The sequence below is a fragment of the Fusarium oxysporum genome, chromosome III (genome assembly GCF_013085055.1).
Source record: "Fusarium oxysporum Fo47 chromosome III, complete sequence".
NCBI lineage: Eukaryota > Fungi > Ascomycota > Sordariomycetes > Hypocreales > Nectriaceae > Fusarium > Fusarium oxysporum.
In genome coordinates, this window is record NC_072842.1 from 1,724,946 (window position 1) to 1,744,376 (window position 19,431).

General features: G+C 48.6%; 8 protein-coding genes across 8 annotated transcripts; 5 read left to right on the top strand and 3 right to left on the bottom strand.

Moving 5' to 3' along the window:
- Positions 1–148: 148 nt before the first annotated feature.
- FOBCDRAFT_217499 (uncharacterized protein) lies at positions 149–450 on the top strand. Its single transcript, XM_059609488.1, has one exon. The coding sequence runs from the start codon at positions 180–182 to the stop codon at positions 420–422; it is 243 nt and encodes an 80-aa protein (XP_059466936.1). The 5' UTR covers positions 149–179; the 3' UTR covers positions 423–450.
- A 546-nt stretch (positions 451–996) lies between these two features.
- On the top strand, positions 997–2,843 carry FOBCDRAFT_316844 (nucleoside transmembrane transporter FUN26). The gene is made up of 2 exons (XM_031175964.3): positions 997–1,560; positions 1,612–2,843. Exons 1-2 carry the CDS (start codon positions 1,367–1,369, stop codon positions 2,798–2,800), a joined length of 1,383 nt encoding a protein of 460 aa, XP_031047097.1. The 5' UTR covers positions 997–1,366; the 3' UTR covers positions 2,801–2,843.
- Positions 2,844–3,053: 210 nt separating this feature from the next.
- On the bottom strand, positions 3,054–4,886 carry FOBCDRAFT_21217 (inositol-pentakisphosphate 2-kinase-domain-containing protein). The gene is made up of 4 exons (XM_031175965.3): positions 4,475–4,886; positions 4,152–4,424; positions 3,255–4,092; positions 3,054–3,193 (listed from the first exon to the last, which is right to left on the bottom strand). Exons 1-4 carry the CDS (start codon positions 4,758–4,760, stop codon positions 3,160–3,162), a joined length of 1,431 nt encoding a protein of 476 aa, XP_031047098.2. The 5' UTR covers positions 4,761–4,886; the 3' UTR covers positions 3,054–3,159.
- A 5,276-nt stretch (positions 4,887–10,162) lies between these two features.
- Positions 10,163–12,158, top strand: FOBCDRAFT_270851 (uncharacterized protein; the record flags this gene model as incomplete). The annotated part of the gene is made up of 2 exons (XM_031175969.3): positions 10,163–10,429; positions 10,800–12,158. 2 exons carry the CDS (start codon positions 10,163–10,165, stop codon positions 12,156–12,158), a joined length of 1,626 nt encoding a protein of 541 aa, XP_031047102.3.
- A 526-nt stretch (positions 12,159–12,684) lies between these two features.
- FOBCDRAFT_21241 (yeats family-domain-containing protein) lies at positions 12,685–14,051 on the bottom strand. Its single transcript, XM_031175971.3, has 2 exons — positions 13,726–14,051; positions 12,685–13,675 (listed from the first exon to the last, which is right to left on the bottom strand). Exons 1-2 carry the CDS (start codon positions 13,961–13,963, stop codon positions 13,107–13,109), a joined length of 807 nt encoding a protein of 268 aa, XP_031047104.1. The 5' UTR covers positions 13,964–14,051; the 3' UTR covers positions 12,685–13,106.
- Positions 14,052–14,130: 79 nt separating this feature from the next.
- Positions 14,131–15,329, top strand: FOBCDRAFT_258272 (uncharacterized protein; the record flags this gene model as incomplete). The annotated part of the gene is made up of 2 exons (XM_059611219.1): positions 14,131–14,510; positions 14,540–15,329. Exons 1-2 carry the CDS (start codon positions 14,407–14,409, stop codon positions 15,327–15,329), a joined length of 894 nt encoding a protein of 297 aa, XP_059464415.1. The 5' UTR covers positions 14,131–14,406.
- Positions 15,330–15,373: 44 nt separating this feature from the next.
- Positions 15,374–16,459, bottom strand: FOBCDRAFT_21253 (SYF2 splicing factor-domain-containing protein). Its single transcript, XM_031175973.3, has one exon. It carries the CDS (start codon positions 16,216–16,218, stop codon positions 15,418–15,420), a length of 801 nt encoding a protein of 266 aa, XP_031047106.1. The 5' UTR covers positions 16,219–16,459; the 3' UTR covers positions 15,374–15,417.
- Positions 16,460–16,946: 487 nt separating this feature from the next.
- On the top strand, positions 16,947–19,078 carry FOBCDRAFT_217511 (uncharacterized protein). The gene has a single exon (XM_031175974.3). The coding sequence runs from the start codon at positions 17,289–17,291 to the stop codon at positions 18,774–18,776; it is 1,488 nt and encodes a 495-aa protein (XP_031047107.2). The 5' UTR covers positions 16,947–17,288; the 3' UTR covers positions 18,777–19,078.
- The last annotated feature ends 353 nt before the right edge of the window (positions 19,079–19,431 follow it).

Here is a 19,431-nt window from a genome sequence, read left to right on the forward strand (position 1 = left end):
TAATACCCAGAGGTCCAAAAGTCATGAGGATTAGGAAACCTTAGCATTATGAGAACATGGAGAATTTGAGCTTAGTATTAGACTCATGAATCCTAGAGTGTATTGTATAGCTAGACCTATAAGGCCCAAAAGAATATATTTATAAGCCATTATGATATCATTCAAGGTATTATAGATATATGCACTTCCTTAGGATATTGCATCCTCTCTTTCGCCGTAGAACCATGGCAATCCTGACTCAGGATTTTATGAGCCGCAAACAACACATCTGGATCGTATGGCTCTTTTTCTACAGGGAAGAGTCGCTTGGCAATAGAGAGGGTCGTCCCTCGTGTAGATCATGGTTCATCATCGGACATTCCATTAACCTTTTCTTGTGTTTTCAGCCATACGGTCACAGGGTGTATGAGGCTCACATGTGATACGGAACGTTCATGCGTTAGTGATTCGTGAATTCGCGAGCAACTCTTACTTTTGAGTTTCCTTCTTTAGGACGCTTTTGCTTTTGTGACACTTCATGTGCGTTACGGCTCCTTTGTTTACGAGCATTTTGCCTCATCTGAAGACCAGTTCACCTTCAAAAATCGACATTTCAGAGGAAATTTGTATCTTCATATGCAAGAGAGATGCCGTGCGACTTAGATATTGACTGTACGACATATAAAATATAAATAGCCCAGGTAGTTGAGTAATTTGTGCAACACGTATTTTCCGAGGACATCAAGGAAATACCAGAAATATCATGGCAGGTTTACCACGGAATTATTTCAAGTGCTTCCAGTTCTGGGTCTCAAGATAAGAGTTGTCTAATGTCAGCAACTTTAGTAGTGTTAAGAAATACAACAACTGGGGTTTACCTGAGGTATCTGACGTTCTAGGTTGATGATTGAGCGGCTCACTGTGATTGGCTCACCCCCCCTTTACCTCAGCCGCCCAATATCTCCGCCTGACCCTGGCATGGGACCCCTAACCGTCCCGTTCCCGTTAAGATCGGATCTTATCTCTCTTCAGCGAGTAAGGGGATTCAATGTCATCATCTCGCTGCCCCCACCACCCGGCGTCCTCCATCCACCTCGAGTTCCATCCCACTCATTGTAACTCGCTGCGACATACCTCTCTACGTTGTCAGGCGAGCAAGTGACCACGCGACTTGAACTCTACAAGCTCAAGTGCTTGATAACTCGGGCTATACGGGAGCTATCCAACGCGTACGCATGCGCTCCCTTACCGGCTCAACAGTCCTGAGCTGAAGCTATATTCGACGACTCTGCCACCATCCGAAGCGACGTCTATCGTTATACGTACGCCATAAGCTCAAGGCTTACCCACGACGACCTTTATTGAACAACATTGATACGTAGACGTCATGGAACGCGTTCGCAAAGCATTAGGCCGTCAACACTCATCCACATCAACATCAGAATACGAGCCTTTGACAGGTACTGAGGAAGCCACTCCTCTAGAAGGCTCAACAGTACTCGAGGGCCAACATGAGTTGCCGTTCTCGTGGATAGAATATAGTATCTTTGCCCTGCTGGGTGTCGCTATGCTCTGGGCTTGGTGGGTTTCTCTCTCTCGTATCCTGTGAATGTTGTAGTTAACGTAAAATAGGAATATGTTCCTTGCTGCAGCTCCATACTTCACAGCTCGCTTTGCCGGCGATGCTTGGATTCAGTCTAACTTTCAGTCTGCGATCTTGACCGTCTCTACTGTTACCAACCTCGGCGCGATGCTTGTTCTCACTAGTATACAGTACTCAGCATCGTACCCTTTTCGAATCAACCTGGCACTTGTTATCAATGTTTTCACTTTCAGTCTCCTGACTGCTTCTACAGTCATCGGACTAAGCGCGTCGCCGACTCTATATCTCGTGTTTCTGCTTGCTACAGTCGCTGCTGCTGCCTGGGCAGCTGGTCTCATTCAGAATGGAGCCTTTGCTTTTGCAGCCAGTTTCGGACGCCCAGAATATATGCAAGCCATCATGGCTGGACAGGGCATTGCCGGTGTCCTCCCCCCGGTCGCGCAAGTTTTTACCGTGCTTGTCTTCCCCCCCGAGAAGGACCAGAACACTTCTATCAAAGAGCCATCCTCTGAAGATGGACAGACATCAGCTTTTGTCTATTTCCTCACCGCCGTAGTCGTGTCAGTTGCTGCTTTGCTGTCCTTCGTCCCATTGGTTCGCCGCCATAACCATATCATTGAGAACCGCATGGTTGAGCAAATGAATGAGTCCATGCACAGCATTGAAGAGGCCGAACGTGCCGCTCGCAAGGTCACATCCCTTTGGAGGCTCTTCACTAAACTTCACTGGCTTGCCATTGGTGTGGCACTCACTTTCATTGCAACAATGTTCATGCCCGTTTTCACCGCGAAGATCCATTCCGTGAAAGAAAACTCCGGTGCTCTCTACCAGCCTTCCGCCTTTATTCCTCTTGGATTCTTCTTTTGGAATTTGGGTGACTTGGGTGGTCGTGTGGCCACGATATTACCTTTCTCCCTACGGCACCGCCCCTTTGCTCTTTTTGTTCTCTCTATTATCCGTTTTGGTATACTCCCGCTATACTTGCTTTGTAATATTGACGGACGTGGTGCCATTGTTTCGAGCGATTTCTTTTATCTCTTCATTGTTCAGTTGGTATTTGGTCTCACCAACGGCTGGCTTGGTTCTAGTTTCATGATGGCATCGGGCGAGTGGGTGGATGAAGGTGAGCGTGAAGCTGCTGGCGGCTTCATGGGGTTGTGTCTTGTGGCTGGGTTGTCCATCGGCAGCCTTTTGAGTTTCACCGTGGCCGGTGTCTAGAACGGATTACACAATATTACACTAGAATTGGGGTTTGGCGTTTGGGTTATGAACCGCAATTGAGAAATGATAGATATCGAACATTGAGGTACTGTAGTCCTTCCTATATCTGGGTATCGGATGCAGCCAATCATGAATATACGTCATATATCAAACCGGAAACCGTACCCTTCCTTACAACAACCTTGAACCTAACGCCGCGCCCCCTGATTGATGCAACCAAACATGCCCATACCCATGCTATGCTATGCGAGCCCGCCGTCGTTGAGATGCACCGATGCAACCTTGTAATGCAAAAATAGAAAGAGAATTGCGATTCCTGTACGCAGATTTGCGAGTGAGATCTCAAGGATGTCTGCCTATGGCCTTGCAGACAACCATTTCATGAGATTCCTGCAGTGTGTTAGCAGGGATGAACCAGCTGGCATCTGAAAATATGACGTGTAAGACTTACGGAGGCTCATTCCGAAATGGGCACACTTCAACCTTTGGCTTATCCTTCCTGCCTGGCTCCAGCAGTCCCGTGAGCTTGATAGGATGTGTTGTCATCCAGTAGACCAGGGCTTGCTTGGTCATGGCTTCCGTAGGGAAATGTGCTGTTTTATTGGGGAGTGGGTGAAGGTAAGGATCTTTGTCCTTGATACCGATAATCTTTACAAACCGATCCCGCCGACGGGTCCACTCAAGAAGGCATTTGGTAGGAGGGTGGTAGTATTGCCCGTTACACATGATCCAGTCAGCGGTGTAGCACCCGGAATCGATAAGATCTTTCTCGGCTGACGTCCATCGTTTGAACTTTATGTCGGTATCCTTGAGATCGAAGTCACCAAGTCTTACGCGAAGCCGTTGTTCGGGAGGCACATCATGACCCAAATTCATCTGGACGAAACATGTGCAATCGCGAACTGTCATGGCCAAGCTAAACATTGGATCACCCTTCTCAGCACGCAGAGGTCCCCTGGTGTCAGAAAGATTCTGAAGCCACCGAAGATCACGAATAACTTGATGATCGGCAGTCTTTGCAAGGAGTTCTCGAACCATAGGATTGTTGGCCTGTGCAGCAAGTTTAGGGGCGAAACGGAATGGCGAACTGATATCGGCGGGAGCATCGGGGTTTGCGAGTGTAAGGGGACATGGCTTTTGCTCTGGCCTATGTCTTGAAGGACTCGGATCCCGCAGAAAATTGAATAGTTCCATGGCGCATTGCCGACATCGTATGGCCCCTTGGGGAGCACTTGGAGATTGATTCAACCACTTTGGCTTGAACTCAATGAGGATGCTGTTTTTGGGTTCTATCAGCAATGGTAAGCGGCTTGATAATATTAGACCCCTGTAGTGAAGACAATCGTACCAGATACTCGCATATCTTCCACCAGAAGGCCCCAGTTAGACTCCGAGATGAATGATCCCCTGAATTTTTCTTTGCGCTGATGATCTATTGACCGAAGGAAGGCGTTGAGCTGAGGAATAATATTGGTATGACGAAGTACCACGAGCCGTTGCTGGATGGCATGTGTCTTGAGAAATGGAGTGATTTGCTTTGCGTAGAATTCTTGCTGTTTTAGGTAGTTGAACCTGGCTGGCTGACCACTCGCAGGAGCTTTGGCAACACGAAGAAGCCAACCTGAACAACACATCAGCACATATATTGTGTATAACATTGGATTAGCCAACCTTTGAAATCATTTGCCCACATGTTCCCTTCTGGAATGCCCAATTCGAATACGACATTAGCAGCACCCTCACCAACCATCTTTATTGGGCGAGTTCCCATTGGGAGTCTTTTGAGACTTTCCCGAGTCCAGGAAAGGGGGACAGCGCTGCCATTGAGCATAATAGACATTTCGACAACATCTTGAGGAGTTGGCCAAACATGGTCATCCTCTGATGAAGAGAAACAAAGGTCGGGATCGGTATCAGTCGGCGTGAGCTGTCCATCGGACAGAGATGGAGTTGACATGGTGTTGATTGATGACCGGGATCGTGCAGGTAGTCTGCAAGGTACCTTCAAGCCACCGATGTCGCGCGTTTGCTGGTGGGGAAGGGAGGGGAACGTTATCAACGAGGAGGGTTGGGCTGGGCTTTAAATGGAGACCGAGAGGACGAGACGAAACTCGACAAGAAGTGAATTGGAGCAAAACAGAGCAAATGTGAGTAAGATGGATTTAGTGAATAAGGGGAGAGGGAAGGATATGAGGAGGGGTGTGTGAATATGTACAAGAAGGAGTCTCGAATCGGTGATGGCTTAACAAGAAAGAGACCGGGTTACAGGCACTTGCTTGGGCTTGCAGTTGCAGCTGCGCCGGCGTTGACTCGCCTGCTTCTGCCTTCTTTTCTCCTTCGAGATGGTCACGCTCTACAAATGCGTATGCATCTGCATCTGCATCTGCGTCTGGATCAATGTTTCTGCTTCGAGTCGTATATGTGATTGCTGTTCTGAACTCGTTTACCTTGTTTCTGCCAGTTGTAAGCGGTACAGGAACAAACGCTCGAGGTCGTTGAGATACGAATGATGGCTGGCAAGTCAAGTCGATCGTGACCAAACAAATTTGGGATAAGCACCGTCCAAAGCTATAACCCTTAAACCAAGTTAGGTTTTGCTTCAATCCGCTCGGTCAAAGTCTAATGAGGCAACACGGTTGTTTCTGTCGCCTTGTGTACGTGCAGAACATATGCATGAGACCACAAGCAACAGTGCAGTTGATGCAAATGAGATGAGATGTGATGCCTCGGGTTACACAGCGATAGAAGCTGGGTCAACGTCATGTAAGGTAGGTATGTAGTAAGGCAAAGGCAGGGTATTGTATGTGTCGAGCTGCGCTTCTTTCGACAAGGACTGCAGAATTGACAACGGCGGGTGGTGTATGGGAGGGGTGTGTTGGACAAGATGTTGTAAGGAGTTTATGTTGTAAGACTGGGCTGGCAACAATGTCTTGTCTTCATTGACTCGACTTGTTTGGCTCTCTATCAGAGTAGCATCACCACGATGGTTTGCTTGCAGAGATGAATGCAAGAGTAATAATAAGTCGAGTCTGACGTTAGGACAGCAAATGGACAGATGATATGACGAAGCTCGTAACCCCTTTCCCTTAACCCTCTTGTTACGAAAGAGCCGCTGTTGGCATGATTCCTGTTGGCAGATATCTCCACCGCAACAAGACCATCTACAACTAGAGTACGGGCAAGCAAGCAAGCGGATTGGATTGGATTGGATAGCAAGTGAGCTGGAGTCTACCGACAAGAAGCAAAGAGAAACAAAACCCCGCGAGAAGCACAGGTTTAAGACGGACTGTCCAGGGTCTTTTGTTCGCCAGCGGCGGTGCAGATTGAAGTGGGTGCTCGCCCACCGTCTAAAGTACAAGCCGGAGCCTTTGGTGTCGCCTAGAAAAGTCGACGATCCAATTTGATCTGGGATGGTGACGCACAGGTTTTTAGGACCCCTCCACCCATGGGGCCGGACCCGGACTAGAGTGAGCGCCAATGCCAGTCATCGTCTCTGGCAGCAACCATGGCGAACAAGCACCAAGACGGCTCTAGCGAATCACAACTCACCGTCACACGACACCCAAGCTATTGATCCAGGCCCTTTGGTCTTTTTAGGACGTTTCCCTTGCGCACCGCCTGCAGGTTACATCTGCGCCTGCATCTGCACCTGCACCTGATGAGATACGGTCTTGGGGGGTCACTTCACTGTTCGTGGCGCCGCTTGACGTTAGTTCATGAGCTGGGGCTGCGATGATTGACGATTAAACGCCGAGGCTTCGTGGGGCTTGAATGCCGTTTGAGTTGAGGCCCGCTGGCATCAATGCATCGCAGAACACCAGGAACAATAGAGTGGGCTTTTGTACCCTGGATGCTTCAAGGCCTGATTAGCAACGGTCAAGGCTCAATAGCGGCCAAAGAAGGCACGCACGTCCAAATGATTGTCCATTTTAGTCAAAGTGGCATCGTGCTCTCTGGCAACTTTCCTTGCCCCAGCCGTACGAGGCCACGATGTGTGTCCACGGTTCAGGCCCTGGTCCTGGTCCCTTGCACCCTGGCGCCCCGCTATCAAAAGGCACTGTGGAACCCTGGATTTCTATTTCCATTCGCGCAGAACAACGAAACAGAATGACAACAGCGCTGACAACGGCTGCCGACAGCGCAGGATATGGAGAATATCGGCAGCGTGGCACGCCTATAGATGTCTCTGAGCCGCCGCCACGGATGACTCAAACCGCGCTGTTCAGGCCTCCGTCGTCGCAACTGGCTGATGGCCCATCGACGACTTTGGGGCTCAAGCACACACGCGCTCATCCAGTCTATCGGTCTCGCCGGCCGATGATGTCACTCGACCTGGCGGTGATGCATTCTTACCCTGATTGTGCTCTGTCGTTGGCGGTTGAGAAATTCAACGAGACAATGCTGGCGACGATCACGGGACCGTGTGCATGCAAAATGACTGCATTCCTTCTCTCAGTTCTGTTTCTGTTCGGGCGTACCACGAATAAGCGTCGCTGAAGACAATGCCGGGCTGCTGGGATCATCAGCGTGGAGTAGCTAGTGCATGCCCTAAGGAGATCGTCCAACGTTTCTACCCACGCTGTTAAACTCGCACGTGGAGATCCAACTCGTTCGTTGTTTGAGCTTTGATCCTATCAATGGACCATTTTGAGATAAATCTGAGCTAGCACGAGCAAGTAGGCAAATAAGGCAACACACGAAGCTTGCACCTGTGACTGCGCTAGTCACGAATGCTTCGATCATTACGGTTTTCTTTACTTACGGGAAGGATTCTCGCTCAGTGTGCCGTTGTTCATGGTTACATGTGTGACAGCCTATCGAACCGATGTTTACGACTGAAGGGAGGGAGACAGATTCGGAGAATATCGAGTGCGGAGGCTGGGGTTACACAAAGCATCTGCTTGTGAAACCCCAGTGATGAGTTCCGGCAAGGCACAGCACCACAGAGGTGCCCTTTTGAGCTGAGTTGACATGAAAGCAACCAATATGTATCCTGGTCGGCTGTCAGGTGGACAGGATTCATAGTCTCACCAAACTGGTCCCTTGCATGACAGTGGAAGGTGAGTCGTCCTGGTCCTTTGTTTCTGGCTGTGATGGTGTAAGGCGAAGAAAAACTCCAGATTGATGAGGTGGTATTGACAGAATACCACGATAATCACTCTATAACAAAACATTCACGATAGAAGAAGTAGAAGAAATCGATTACTGAAAATGAATGTCAGAACAATTCGCCTGCTGATAGGGGTAGCCTGTCATTGTTCAATGACGGGCTACCCTTAAGTGAGGTACCAAATTCTTTGACTAAAAATGCTCATGTAAGTCTGAGACAATTTCCATAAACTGGCTCCAAGAGTCTCTTGGTTTGCGAGCATCGCATCGTGGGGAAAGCCTTGCAGCTTATCACTGTCCAGCATCACACATGACCAGATAACGCTTGGAAACCCATCTCCATAGGTAGTGCATGAGTTCTGCTAATCTCTGCCGACAGTCAATCGTAGAGCTACATGCCACTTATGGTTGCCCTTCCGTTCCTACCCGGCCTTATCACCCTTTTTACTCCCGGTCACCCTTCTCGGGGCCGGTTGTTGGAAGTGCTTGCATATTGGAGGCCAGGGGGAGAGGAAACAAAGAATAAGCAAGGTTAATGTTTCGCTCATCAGGCAAGTATAGATTAATAAACGATACTGTGTCGGAAGGGGAAGTGTTATTTCCATCTTAAATCTCTTCTTATACAGCCTCTAACGACGGTATTCATACGAAGAGTTGGGTTTTGTCTTTCCTAATGAGGGGGAGGGGTCGGCATTAAGATCAGTATCTGGCCGGTGGGTTCGGAGGACTCCGGGAAGAGCCGCTGGTCCGTGTTTTCGTGAGAATAGAATCAACATGCAGCAGATGAACGTTTTGGGCGATACCCTAAGGCACAGCATTACTACAAGGAGACGATTTTTGTTCTTTCAAGGGTCTTTGGTCAGCAAGATGCTCGCTTCCCCAGAAAGTGAGGATGAACGTCGAACCACCTGATGCAGAGGTCGTTCCACAAGACATCTTTACCAGAGCGCAGGATATAATCATCTGATTGTGACGACGCCTTTTGGTGAAAACAAATTTTGTCTGTTGCGCGTGCTCGCATGAAAAGCATGGGGTAGACAGCGCATCAGGAATTATACAAAGTTGGCACGTCAGCGCGTTTCTTCACGTTGGCCGCACACAAATGATCCCCCCGACAGACCAATTGATGCACCCCCTCACATTGCATTGAAGCTACCAGCGAGCCCCAAGCTGCTTTTCGCTTTATATTGTTTTATATCCTTCTGCATTAATTCGCATTTCAACTATAACCTCGGAAGTCACGCAGCGTCTTCGGAAACTGTGGATCTGGTATCGATATTCCTTGTTTTCCCTCCGGACTCCGTTCTCCCTCCGTACGGGGATACGGACGAATCTTTTGGATCGTAGCTAAGGCAGCTTGGACCATCTGAAACTTGACCTACAGTAGTCACACATTCTGCTGCATTAACAACTCACAATGCAATAGACTCCATATTATCAAACCAACCTACACCGAATTTTGCATCTCACCGCTAGAGTATTTTTACTACCCCGGCCACCTACAAATATCCATCACAAACTACCTGATATTGTACATTTTGCGACCTGACCTGACGTGTTCTTCTCCGTACAACGGTTAGAAATACCGGGTCAGAACCGTCTTTTACTCCCGCAGCCGATTAACGAGCCAACCAGATTGCATTTAATCAATACCGGGTTGCCAAACGTTTCGCTTCGCTTCAGCTCCTCTAGGACCAGATCCAGGCGTCTCAGCAGTGGGTTTTATCAGTGATTTCGCTGCCATTACCCACTAAATTCTGCCTTGGACACCAGTCAAATTTGAAGCCTTTAAGCCCTTAGAAAGAAAAAAAAATTGCTGCAGTGCAGCTCCGAGCTCCCCACTTCAGACATCCTCTCCCAATCATCCTGAAGCTGTTTGCCCGGGGAATCCTGTAGCGTCATCCCCACGATCCGCACTCCTGGGAAATCCTATCCTGTCCAGCCGTCTCAATTCCTTCTCGCTTCATCACCGGATTCCTTCTAAACCTCACGTCGCTGCTGCCGCCCTGGGTGCTGTCCACAATTCTCTTGAAGTGCACTCCTTCCTTGAGTACTTCTGGCAACTAATCACGCCGACCGACGAGACCCGAAGCTATCCCACACTCGCTCATTGTTTTCGCCTCCCAATCTCCATCACGCACGCGCCTCAGTCCCTTCTTCCCGCCGTCCTCGAGCTTTCGTCACAGCTGCCGATTTGCCGGCACTTCAGTACTTCCTCCATGATCACGGGAAGGTGATTGCCATTTCAACATGGCCTTCAACTTCAACTGGTCGCCGCTAACCGCGGACGCCGACTTCTACCGTCGTGCGCGCGACCTTTTAACCAAGGCCCTAAACAAGAGTCCGAAGCCGCCTATTATTGTCGATGATATTCTTGTCAGCGAATTCAACCTTGGGACCGTACCGCCTGATCTTGAAATATTGGAAATTGGTGACCTTGCAGAGGATAGGTTCCGGGGCATCTTCAAAATGACATATTCTGGTGATGCTTTCCTGACCCTCAAGACAAGAGTTCAAGTAAGTAATCTTTTTACTTCCATCTTGGAGGAATCGAGTCATGCTCTGTTGTTCAATTCTTTCCTGAGCTTTGGGGACAATTGCCGAAGCTATATTCCACTCATTGCACATTTTTCTAACACGCCCGTTGTCGAGCTTGACGCGGATCGCCATCCTTGAACCTTCAAGCTATCACAACATCAACAACCGCCCACTATTCCTCTCCAAGTCTCAACCTGCACATTGTTTTATTGCATTGTCGATGCAACCTTCTTTGATTGCGACAATGCGCATTAAACCCCTCCCTCCCCCTGCCAGAATCCCTTGGTCTAAGCGCCCTACCGATGATTTCATCATTGCAATCCCATTGACACTAACATCACAACCTCAGGCAAATCCTTTGAATACATATCTCTACTCTAAACCGACTTTCACATCTCCTCAACCCTTGGCCGCCGCTTCTGGCCTAACAATTCCACTCTCGATCACATTATCTGATTTCAAGCTTTCTGCTTTCATCATCCTGGTCTTCTCAAAACAAAAAGGACTAACCCTCGTCTTCCGAAATGACCCACTCGAATCCCTCAAGGTATCATCTACCTTCGACTCCATACAGTTCGTTCGCGATTACTTGCAGAGAACAATTGAGCAACAACTACGCAACTTGATGATGGATGAATTACCGGCAATTATTCACCGACTGTCTCTTCAATTATGGTGTCCTGATCAGGCCAACAAGGGCACTGAAACACCAGCTGAGAAGGAAGACGAAGCTGGCGTTGACCCTCTGGCCAGCCCTCCTTTAGATCCCGTGGATGCCAATGGCAATCTCCTCGATCCCAATGCTATTTCTGAGCTCACGTTGAATGGAAGTGGAGAAGTCCAGTCACTGTTTTCTCAGAAGAATTTGTTGCGTCTTGCCGCCTTGACCGATTCGCATCGCACCTTATCACTCTTCACTCCTGGTATTCGAGATGTGGTCTTCCGTGCTTGGACAGGTTATGGAGAACGATCAGAAACGTCTACGCCCCTGCTTTCGACGCCCACTCTCACCAAGACCATGTCATTCCACGCAGGCAATTCGACAACATACACCTTTTCAGATACAGCGAGCAACGCACACGGCCACCTCCCATCTCGCCCTTCACTCATCAGTATGAATTCGGCAACGAACGGGAGATCCCTTGGGGCAGGTCGATCACGGACAGGGCGCAAGAAGAAGACACGCGTGGTGAATTTGAGGCGTACCAAATCAGAAGTTACCACCCCAGAGACTGGCAGTGAAGCGTCAGATACGGCATCTGTCGATGTCCCTCTATCTGAGCCCATGATTGACGAATCAATCCCTGAGGAGGCTGAGTCGTCTATCATTGCTGAGGCATCCACACCAAATAAAGTTCGCTTTAGAAGCGCGGGTGAGGCAGGACGTCCCTCAGTCATGGCCACTCTTGAGGAAGCTCGGAGGATGGGCTCCCCACTCAAGAACGCTGTTGAACCCTCAGAATCTCAGAACTATCCATCGATCGCTGCTATCACTTCTGAACTGAAGTCCGAGAAGGGCAAATCTCCTGGATTGGAAAACCAAAGCATTAGCTCAGAGACTTCTTCTGTCATCCTTGAACAAGCTTGGATTATGAAGATGGCTGGCGAAATTGCCAAGCGAGTTTATGACGAGAAGAACAGGCAACGTAGCCCATGGGACGAGCGTGAGGACGCACCACCACCAGCATACGAAGCTGCTACTCAGTAGCGGAAAAGTCACATATGTCAGCACATACAACTATCCTACTCTCGTTAGCATTCTATTTGTTCATTCTTTTTAGGCAGGCGCTGGAGTTTGGAAACTTCGGGCTGAGGAAATGGCCTGGAGGAAGCAATTTTTTATGTTTTTTTGTGTCATTTGGTGGCGTTGGAAGAGCCAGGGCGAAGGGTAAAATAGGTGTGCCTGGTCATGAGTTCTGACCGGACAGGTTTCAGAGGGGTGGTACTGTTGTTCGTCCTCTATTTCTATGCCACGACACAGTTGTCTGTTTGGACTGGTCGATAGCCCCAGGGGGGTTGACTCATGACGATGTCAGAGTCTTTACAATGTTATTTACAAAATGATAGGCGAGACAGGCGGGGTTTAGACGGTCAGCGAGATCGTTGGGGTATCTAGAAGATATCATGGTATCAGGACCAAGGAACGAGGAACGAGGCTAGTGTTGGTTTTATATAACCGCGTAGTACTCGCAAAACAACTCCAATTCACATTCGATAAACAGATCATGGCTTCTTAATGATTTGATTGAACTAGAATGTGCGATAGAAGATGTGCTTATAATCAAATAGGTATCAATACGCTTCGTGGCGAGTAAAGGGCTGTCTTATCTGAGCACCAACCTCTCTATTATGCGTTCTTAGCTTGATCCCCAGACATGGCTACACCGCGCTCTCGAGCGCACTCAGGCGAGCCTGCTGCAGTCTGCTTGAGACCCCTGAAGAGCTGACTGCTTCACATATGACGTGGCATCTCATGGACATGCTTACATGATGGCCAGCCTCGTCCCGAAGCCACACACAGGTTCTTCGTACCCAGATGCCTGGTGTAATGTGTGGTACTGGAAGCCTCGTCTTAGCTGTACTGTTCGCTTTCGCTCTGCTTGCGAGACTTGATTCTCTTCCGTCTTGATTTCTTGTGCGTGACTCGGCCATCATTCTATGACTTGGCTGCGGCAGCAGCAGCCTGATTCTCGCCCTTTAATTTCGCAAGTAGTTCTTCTTTGGCTTTGAGCTCAGCAAGTATCCTTTTGGCCATATCCTCAGCTTGTGTCTGCGCATCTGCTAGCTTGCGTATCTCGGCCGCCTCCGTTTCTAGACTGAAAGGCTGGCCTGGTCGGTTGTGCGCTGGTATCATCGCCGAATGCTCCCAAACCTCGTTGCTGTCAGTGGGGAAAGGCGGCGGCGCGCGCGTCTTCCCTTTGCCCTTGCCACCGCTCGGCTTCCATCCCTTAGGTACGGCGCCTTGGGTGAGGAGGTTATAGAAGACTTCGTAGGGTTCGTTGAAGAGCTGTTCTTCGTAGCTCCATGCGCGGATCTCGCCATTCGAAGCGATCATAGCTTGCTTCTCTTCTTCGTTCCGGCCGTAGGGATGTAAACGGAGATAATGGTATAGTGTCTGGGGCTTTTCCCCCGAGTCGTTGACATAGTAGAGTTTGATCGTTATGTCAAACTCACCCCAGCCTGTCTCTTCGACTACAAAGGGTTTTCCGGGTTCGCCTTCAACCACTGTTTTCCGTTAGCATCAGCATGTGCAAACAAGGAAAGTCATCTCCTACTTCGTACATAATTAGGGATAGACTCATGAAGTTTGAACTGAACCCGACGCAGCCAGTAGGTAATATCGGTATCGTCGAGACCTTTGACGAAAACCTGCCATGAATGCGTATGAGTGTCAGGGACACCTGCTGGTCGCGGGTTCGTGTCGGAGAAAGGCTTCGCTGTGCTCCCAACGATAAAAGGCCGACGGACTTGCGTGAGCTTAACACGCTTCCCAAGTTGATTTTGGGGCGCCATGTTGTTTTCGCAGGGCTTTCAGCTATTTCTACCGAAATTTTTGTTACCGCGAGAGTATTTTGATGTTGAGAATATTACCAGAAAATACCTACCTAGGTGAGGTTTCACAAAGAGTGGCAAAGTGTCAGCCTCGTAAGACTTGATCAACTTACGCCGCAGTGGCGTGGCCAATAATCGCAATGCAGCCACATCGGGTCTTCAGCCTTGTGATTCCGATGATGATTTCATTGATTCCACCTTACCATCGATAGCTGCACGGCAGGCTGCCAGTGATTGAACTGGAAATTCGATTAGTGCATCACAAAAACATTATCCTCTGTTTTTCCTATTTACTGAAGTTCTTTATCCACAGCTTTCCGTTTCACATACCTCGATCTACCAGAATCATTCCACCATAGCTCTGAAGAGCTCTGACATCGCACGACTTCTACACGAGCATCACGATGTCGGCCTCAAAGAAGCTTGTTGTTTGCGGAGGAACCGGTTTCTTGGGCTCTCGTATTTGCAAATATGCTGTAGCTCGAGGATGGGATGTAACCTCCATCAGGTATAACCCACATCTATCACAATCTCAAGAGACGAACTCATCTTGTTGCACAGCCGTTCCGGTGACCCTCGGTGGGACACTATCAGCGCCTCGGCTACACCTCCGTCTTGGGCACATAAAGTGAGCTGGGAGCGTGGTGATATTCTTCGTCCGGCTACGTATGCTCCATTACTCAATGGCGCTGACTTCGTGGTACACAGCATGGGCATCCTCCTAGAGGCTGATTACAAGGGTGCCATATCAGGCAAGGAGTCCCCCATTGCTGGTCTCCAGAAAGCTTTTGCTCCAGTTCGTGATCGAGGTGTGGACCCTTTGGCTAAAGGACAAGGCGAGGACATCAAGCCTCCAAACCCCAAGGATCAATTCACATATGAGATTATGAACCGCGACAGTGCAGTCACATTGGCTAAGCACGCGGTTGCTGCTAAAGTGAACGCATTCTGCTACATCTCTGCTGCAGCAGGTGCTCCTGTTCTCCCTCAACGATACATCTCAACCAAGCGAGAGGCCGAGATCACCATTGCCAGCAAGTTCCCAGAACTCAGAGGTCTTTTCATCCGCCCTTCTTTCATGTTTGATAGTTCACGCCCGGTGACAATGCCTCTGGCTGCAATGGTTGGCCTTGGCACAGCCTTCAACGGTCTTACAGGCAACTACTTTAAGACTTTCATTGGTGCGGCGGGAGTCAAGCCTCTGAAGGTTGAGACTGTGGCGGAGGCGGTGGTTGAGGCCCTGGGCGATGAGACCATCAAGGGTGCCATCGACGTGCCAGAGATTGAGGAGTTGGCGAGCAAAGCCTGGAGAAAAACCATGCTGTAGGATATTGCGTGGTATTGTATTAAAAGCAAAGACGCTGGACTGTATAATACTCGACTGGACCAAAACCTAACTTAATATCTTGTTCGTTTCAAATCATTGTTCCTCGTTCAAAGCTATCCCTGATCTCTGCGGTATACTTGTTGTAGAACCGCGAGAGCTTCTGGTTGAACTGCTTATTCTTTTCATTGATGTATGTCACATCGCCATCGTCCCCATTCTGTGCCATCCTCTCCTTTCTCTTCTTCAGTCTTTGTTCTTCTGCTCTCTGCAGGTCTGCCACCAAGCGGTCAACTGCTGCCTTGTCTGGCTTATTTTCAGCAAAAGTCGTAGAATCGGCGGTAGAGTAGAAGGAGCCATCCTTATCCACCGCAATGAGCTCGCCATCCTCGGTCTCAACAATGTCTAGTCCGCCCGATGCCGCTGCCTTCTCAATGAGGGCCTTCTTGTCTTTCTCGTATTGTTCCATATTCATATCGATGTTCTTGAGCTGTCGCTTATATATCTTGTTCGCTTCTTGTGTATGGTCGGCAAAAGCGTTGTTGTCGCGACGAGTCGTCTTCTTCTTGAGGCGTTTATCCCACTTCTCGCTCTCATCGACGGTCCAGTCCCATGCGCGCTTTCGCTCGAAATCTCCACCCGCTTCCTCCACGTCTGCCTTGAGTAGTTTGTGAGATGCGATCGCATGTTTCCGATGTAGGGCGGTAATTTGGCTGGGATCTGTGGCTAGCCTTTGCGATTCGAGTGTCGCCTCTTTCAGGTTTTTCTCCGATGAAGTCTTTGCTCGCGCTTGAAGGGCCTTGAACCGAGCCAGGCGATCTTGGGCTTTGGACATATTGTCAACGTTCATCTGTTGCGCCTCGTCCTTCTTTCCAGTAGGAGAGGGAGCCATGGTATAATTTGCGTCGAGACGGTGTGGCTATAACTGATGCCAGGGTTGGCAGAAGAGTAGCCTTTCGGGTTGGTTGAAGGAAGAAGATTGACCCAGCTGCTGAGAGATCTTGAGCTGATATTTGTAGTGCTTGGTTAGGGCAACAATTGCGTCATTGATGCAGATAAGCCTTGTCTGATTTTGACCACTGTTATATCAAAGATTATAGGGGCCTTGTTGTTTACATTATTGTTATTTAAAGTTGAAACCCAGTTTAGATCACTTGATTTCGCTGGTTCTATCCTCATACGCAAGGCTAATGGGTCACGTGCTCCACCACGCTTGGTTTGAACCAATCAAACCTGCACAAAACTCAACACTGAGAGCTGCTCGTTTATGAAGCAATTGCGTCCTTGAGGCAGATACCCTTAGATGGTTTTCGTACAGTTATGCTGGAGGGGAAGAGGTTATCAAGTATAAGAATTGTAAGCTTTCTTATGCTTAATAGGATTTTATTCAGAAAATCTTTTGAAATCCATAAATTTCAGTACCAAAATACCAATCTAGCAACACACAGAGTGTGCAGTCAATAGGATACACAATAGGTGTTTTGTTTGTCAAAACAGCATAAAACAAGGCGTTATACACTATACCGGAAGATACAATAATCTTAATATTTATTCTCAGTAAACATAATTCATAATACATATACTTACCTTAAAAAACAGCTTGACTAATACACATATAAGAAGGGTTCTTTAAAAATAGTGGAGAAAGCTGGTTTTGGGGTGCCACTAGGGCGAGCACCTGCCTAAAGGATGTCCAACCTGGCACCAAAATAAAGCCCGGGCCGTTAACAGCAGGGGTCCTTCTCACTTTGCGGGGGACGTAGGATTACGTCGCAAGGACATTGAAAACATTGCCCTTCTTGCTGAAGAAGTAACTCGCCATCTCTCTCTCTCTTTTGCATCAATATTCACCCCAAGTCGCGCGCAGCGGCTCACAATTATTCTGCCGTCGATAACGAGCTAAGGTACCTTAGCACCCATCTTAGTCGCATCTTTGTTGGACTCTGGTACTCCCTTGCCAAAATGCAACGCCGAGCAGCTTCGACCGCGCTTGATGCTGGGAAGACGAAGAGCAAGATGTTTTTGAAAAATGAAACGAGGTGGGGAGAGACATACTATGTTGTTAACAGGTGGCCCGAAACTCCCAAGTTACCTGAAGAACACGAATACTTTCGGATCAACGACCTCCTTCTCGATCTAGACGATATGTTTAGCAAACACGTCCGACCATCTTCAGAAGAGGACGAAGAGCGGGCACTCAAGAGATGGTCTCGAGATAACAAGCGAGATGATGTTCGGCGGAAGCTTCACAGAATGGAAACTTCACTCACCTGGTCACGCATAAAGTCTTTTGAAATGTACTCGGAACCATCTAGCTCTTGGCGACTCGGAAGCCATGACATTTTCTCCGCAGCTCTCCGAGCCCCATCACCAGCTCCACTGATCGACTCCTCAAAGGTCCAACAAGGATCTGCCAATAATGCAACTGCGGAGAGAGAGCCCAACAAACTCCACCTCATCAGCTCAAACAACGGCATTCCAAAACAAGCCTTGGAGGACGATTCATCACTCTTGCGCTGGTTTCAATCGCGGACGCAATTGTCATGGTCTGGGCAATACCCAGCCGTCTCTCCGTCTCATTCAGGTCAGCTGTCAGCAGCGCTGAGGAAGCAAGACTCACTCACTAGCCTCCGTAGGCTAGTATCACAATACTTGTCAGTTGAAACCAGCGCCATCTCATTTCACCAACTCAAAAGCCCGGGCCAAGAAAAATCAACAGAGAATTTATCTTCAGATCTTCGCAATGCGTGTGAGAACTTCTTGAAGCAAGACACTCTACAGAATAAGCATGATGTTTTGGTGTTCCTCGGTAATCTTGGCCAACGATTGACAGCTAGGGGAGATCACTTGGGAGGCCCTTTATGTGGGCTTGGATTAAGACTCTCAGCAGAAATCTGCAAGCCCACAGCCTCCAAGAGATATTTTCAAATTGGTCTTCAAACTGGTTACTGGACCGGCAGTAACCAAGGATTAATAGACATCCTCCACTGCCTCGAAACCTACCAATGCCACTTCAACAGTGTTTCGCAACCCAACGGCCTTGATCTGTATGGGCGACAGGAACTCCTAGAGTTATTACTTGGTCGCAGCAGGACTCACAACCATTCCGCTCTGTCTCTTATCAATGCTTGTCTACATGGGTGTAAACAGGAGACAGCATTCGAGGCTTATCGAGCTTCCATCCTCCTGGCTGGTCATTTGGGTATGGTCGAGTGGCTTAATCAAGAACAACGGACATCAGCAGCAATAATTCAGAGACTAGCCCGCAGCAGCAACTCGAAAGATAAGAAACGTCAACTAGAGGCAATCCTAAGCGAAGCTTTTGAGTCTGCAAAGAGTATAGCCGACACTTCAGTTGTGGCACAGAGCCATGATGCAGTTCTAACAGATCCCAGCCTGGCTGGCGATGTGTGCGAAGAAAAAGACAGGAATCAGTATTGTCCACCTTAGACACTTACATATATTTATTTGTCTTACTATACTGTAAATTAGACCCCTGAGAAGGTACACTGACAGCTACATGAAAACTTTATTTAAATTGTGTGATGATCTAATATGAGTGTTTATTATCAAGAAAGCCATGAATTTGCTCTTGGCCTTTTTCTTCCCTGATCTCAAACTCTCGTCACTTTATAAAAGAAACGGTTAGATGGCAAAATCCGTGTAGGACCAGAACTTCCACTTGGATGACGGCTTGTGTCTCGTCTTGAAAGATGGTTCCCGATGAGTGGAAGGGTGAGACGAGGTGCAGGGGACGGAAGCTGCAGTCCAATAAGGGATCACCAGTGGAACCCTGAATTGACTACCGAGCTGATGGTCTCCTTTCCTCTATACGTACATACTGTAGCATGTAGGTTGGTAAATATGTATGCATATTATCAGCCCAGATTGGCCCCGCAGAAATAGGACTCATCTCCAAGTCTGGTCATCCAGATCATCAGGATGTCCTTGATAATCTGAACTGAGTAGATTCGAAACAAAGTGACGAGCTCTGGCAAGATGAGTAGTGGGTGCCACCCTGTTCAGCCCTAGGAGCCCTCCTTTACTGTGTGTTCCGAGTCTGCGTCTGAGCTGAAATGCGAGCCCGTAGCACAACTGGATATTC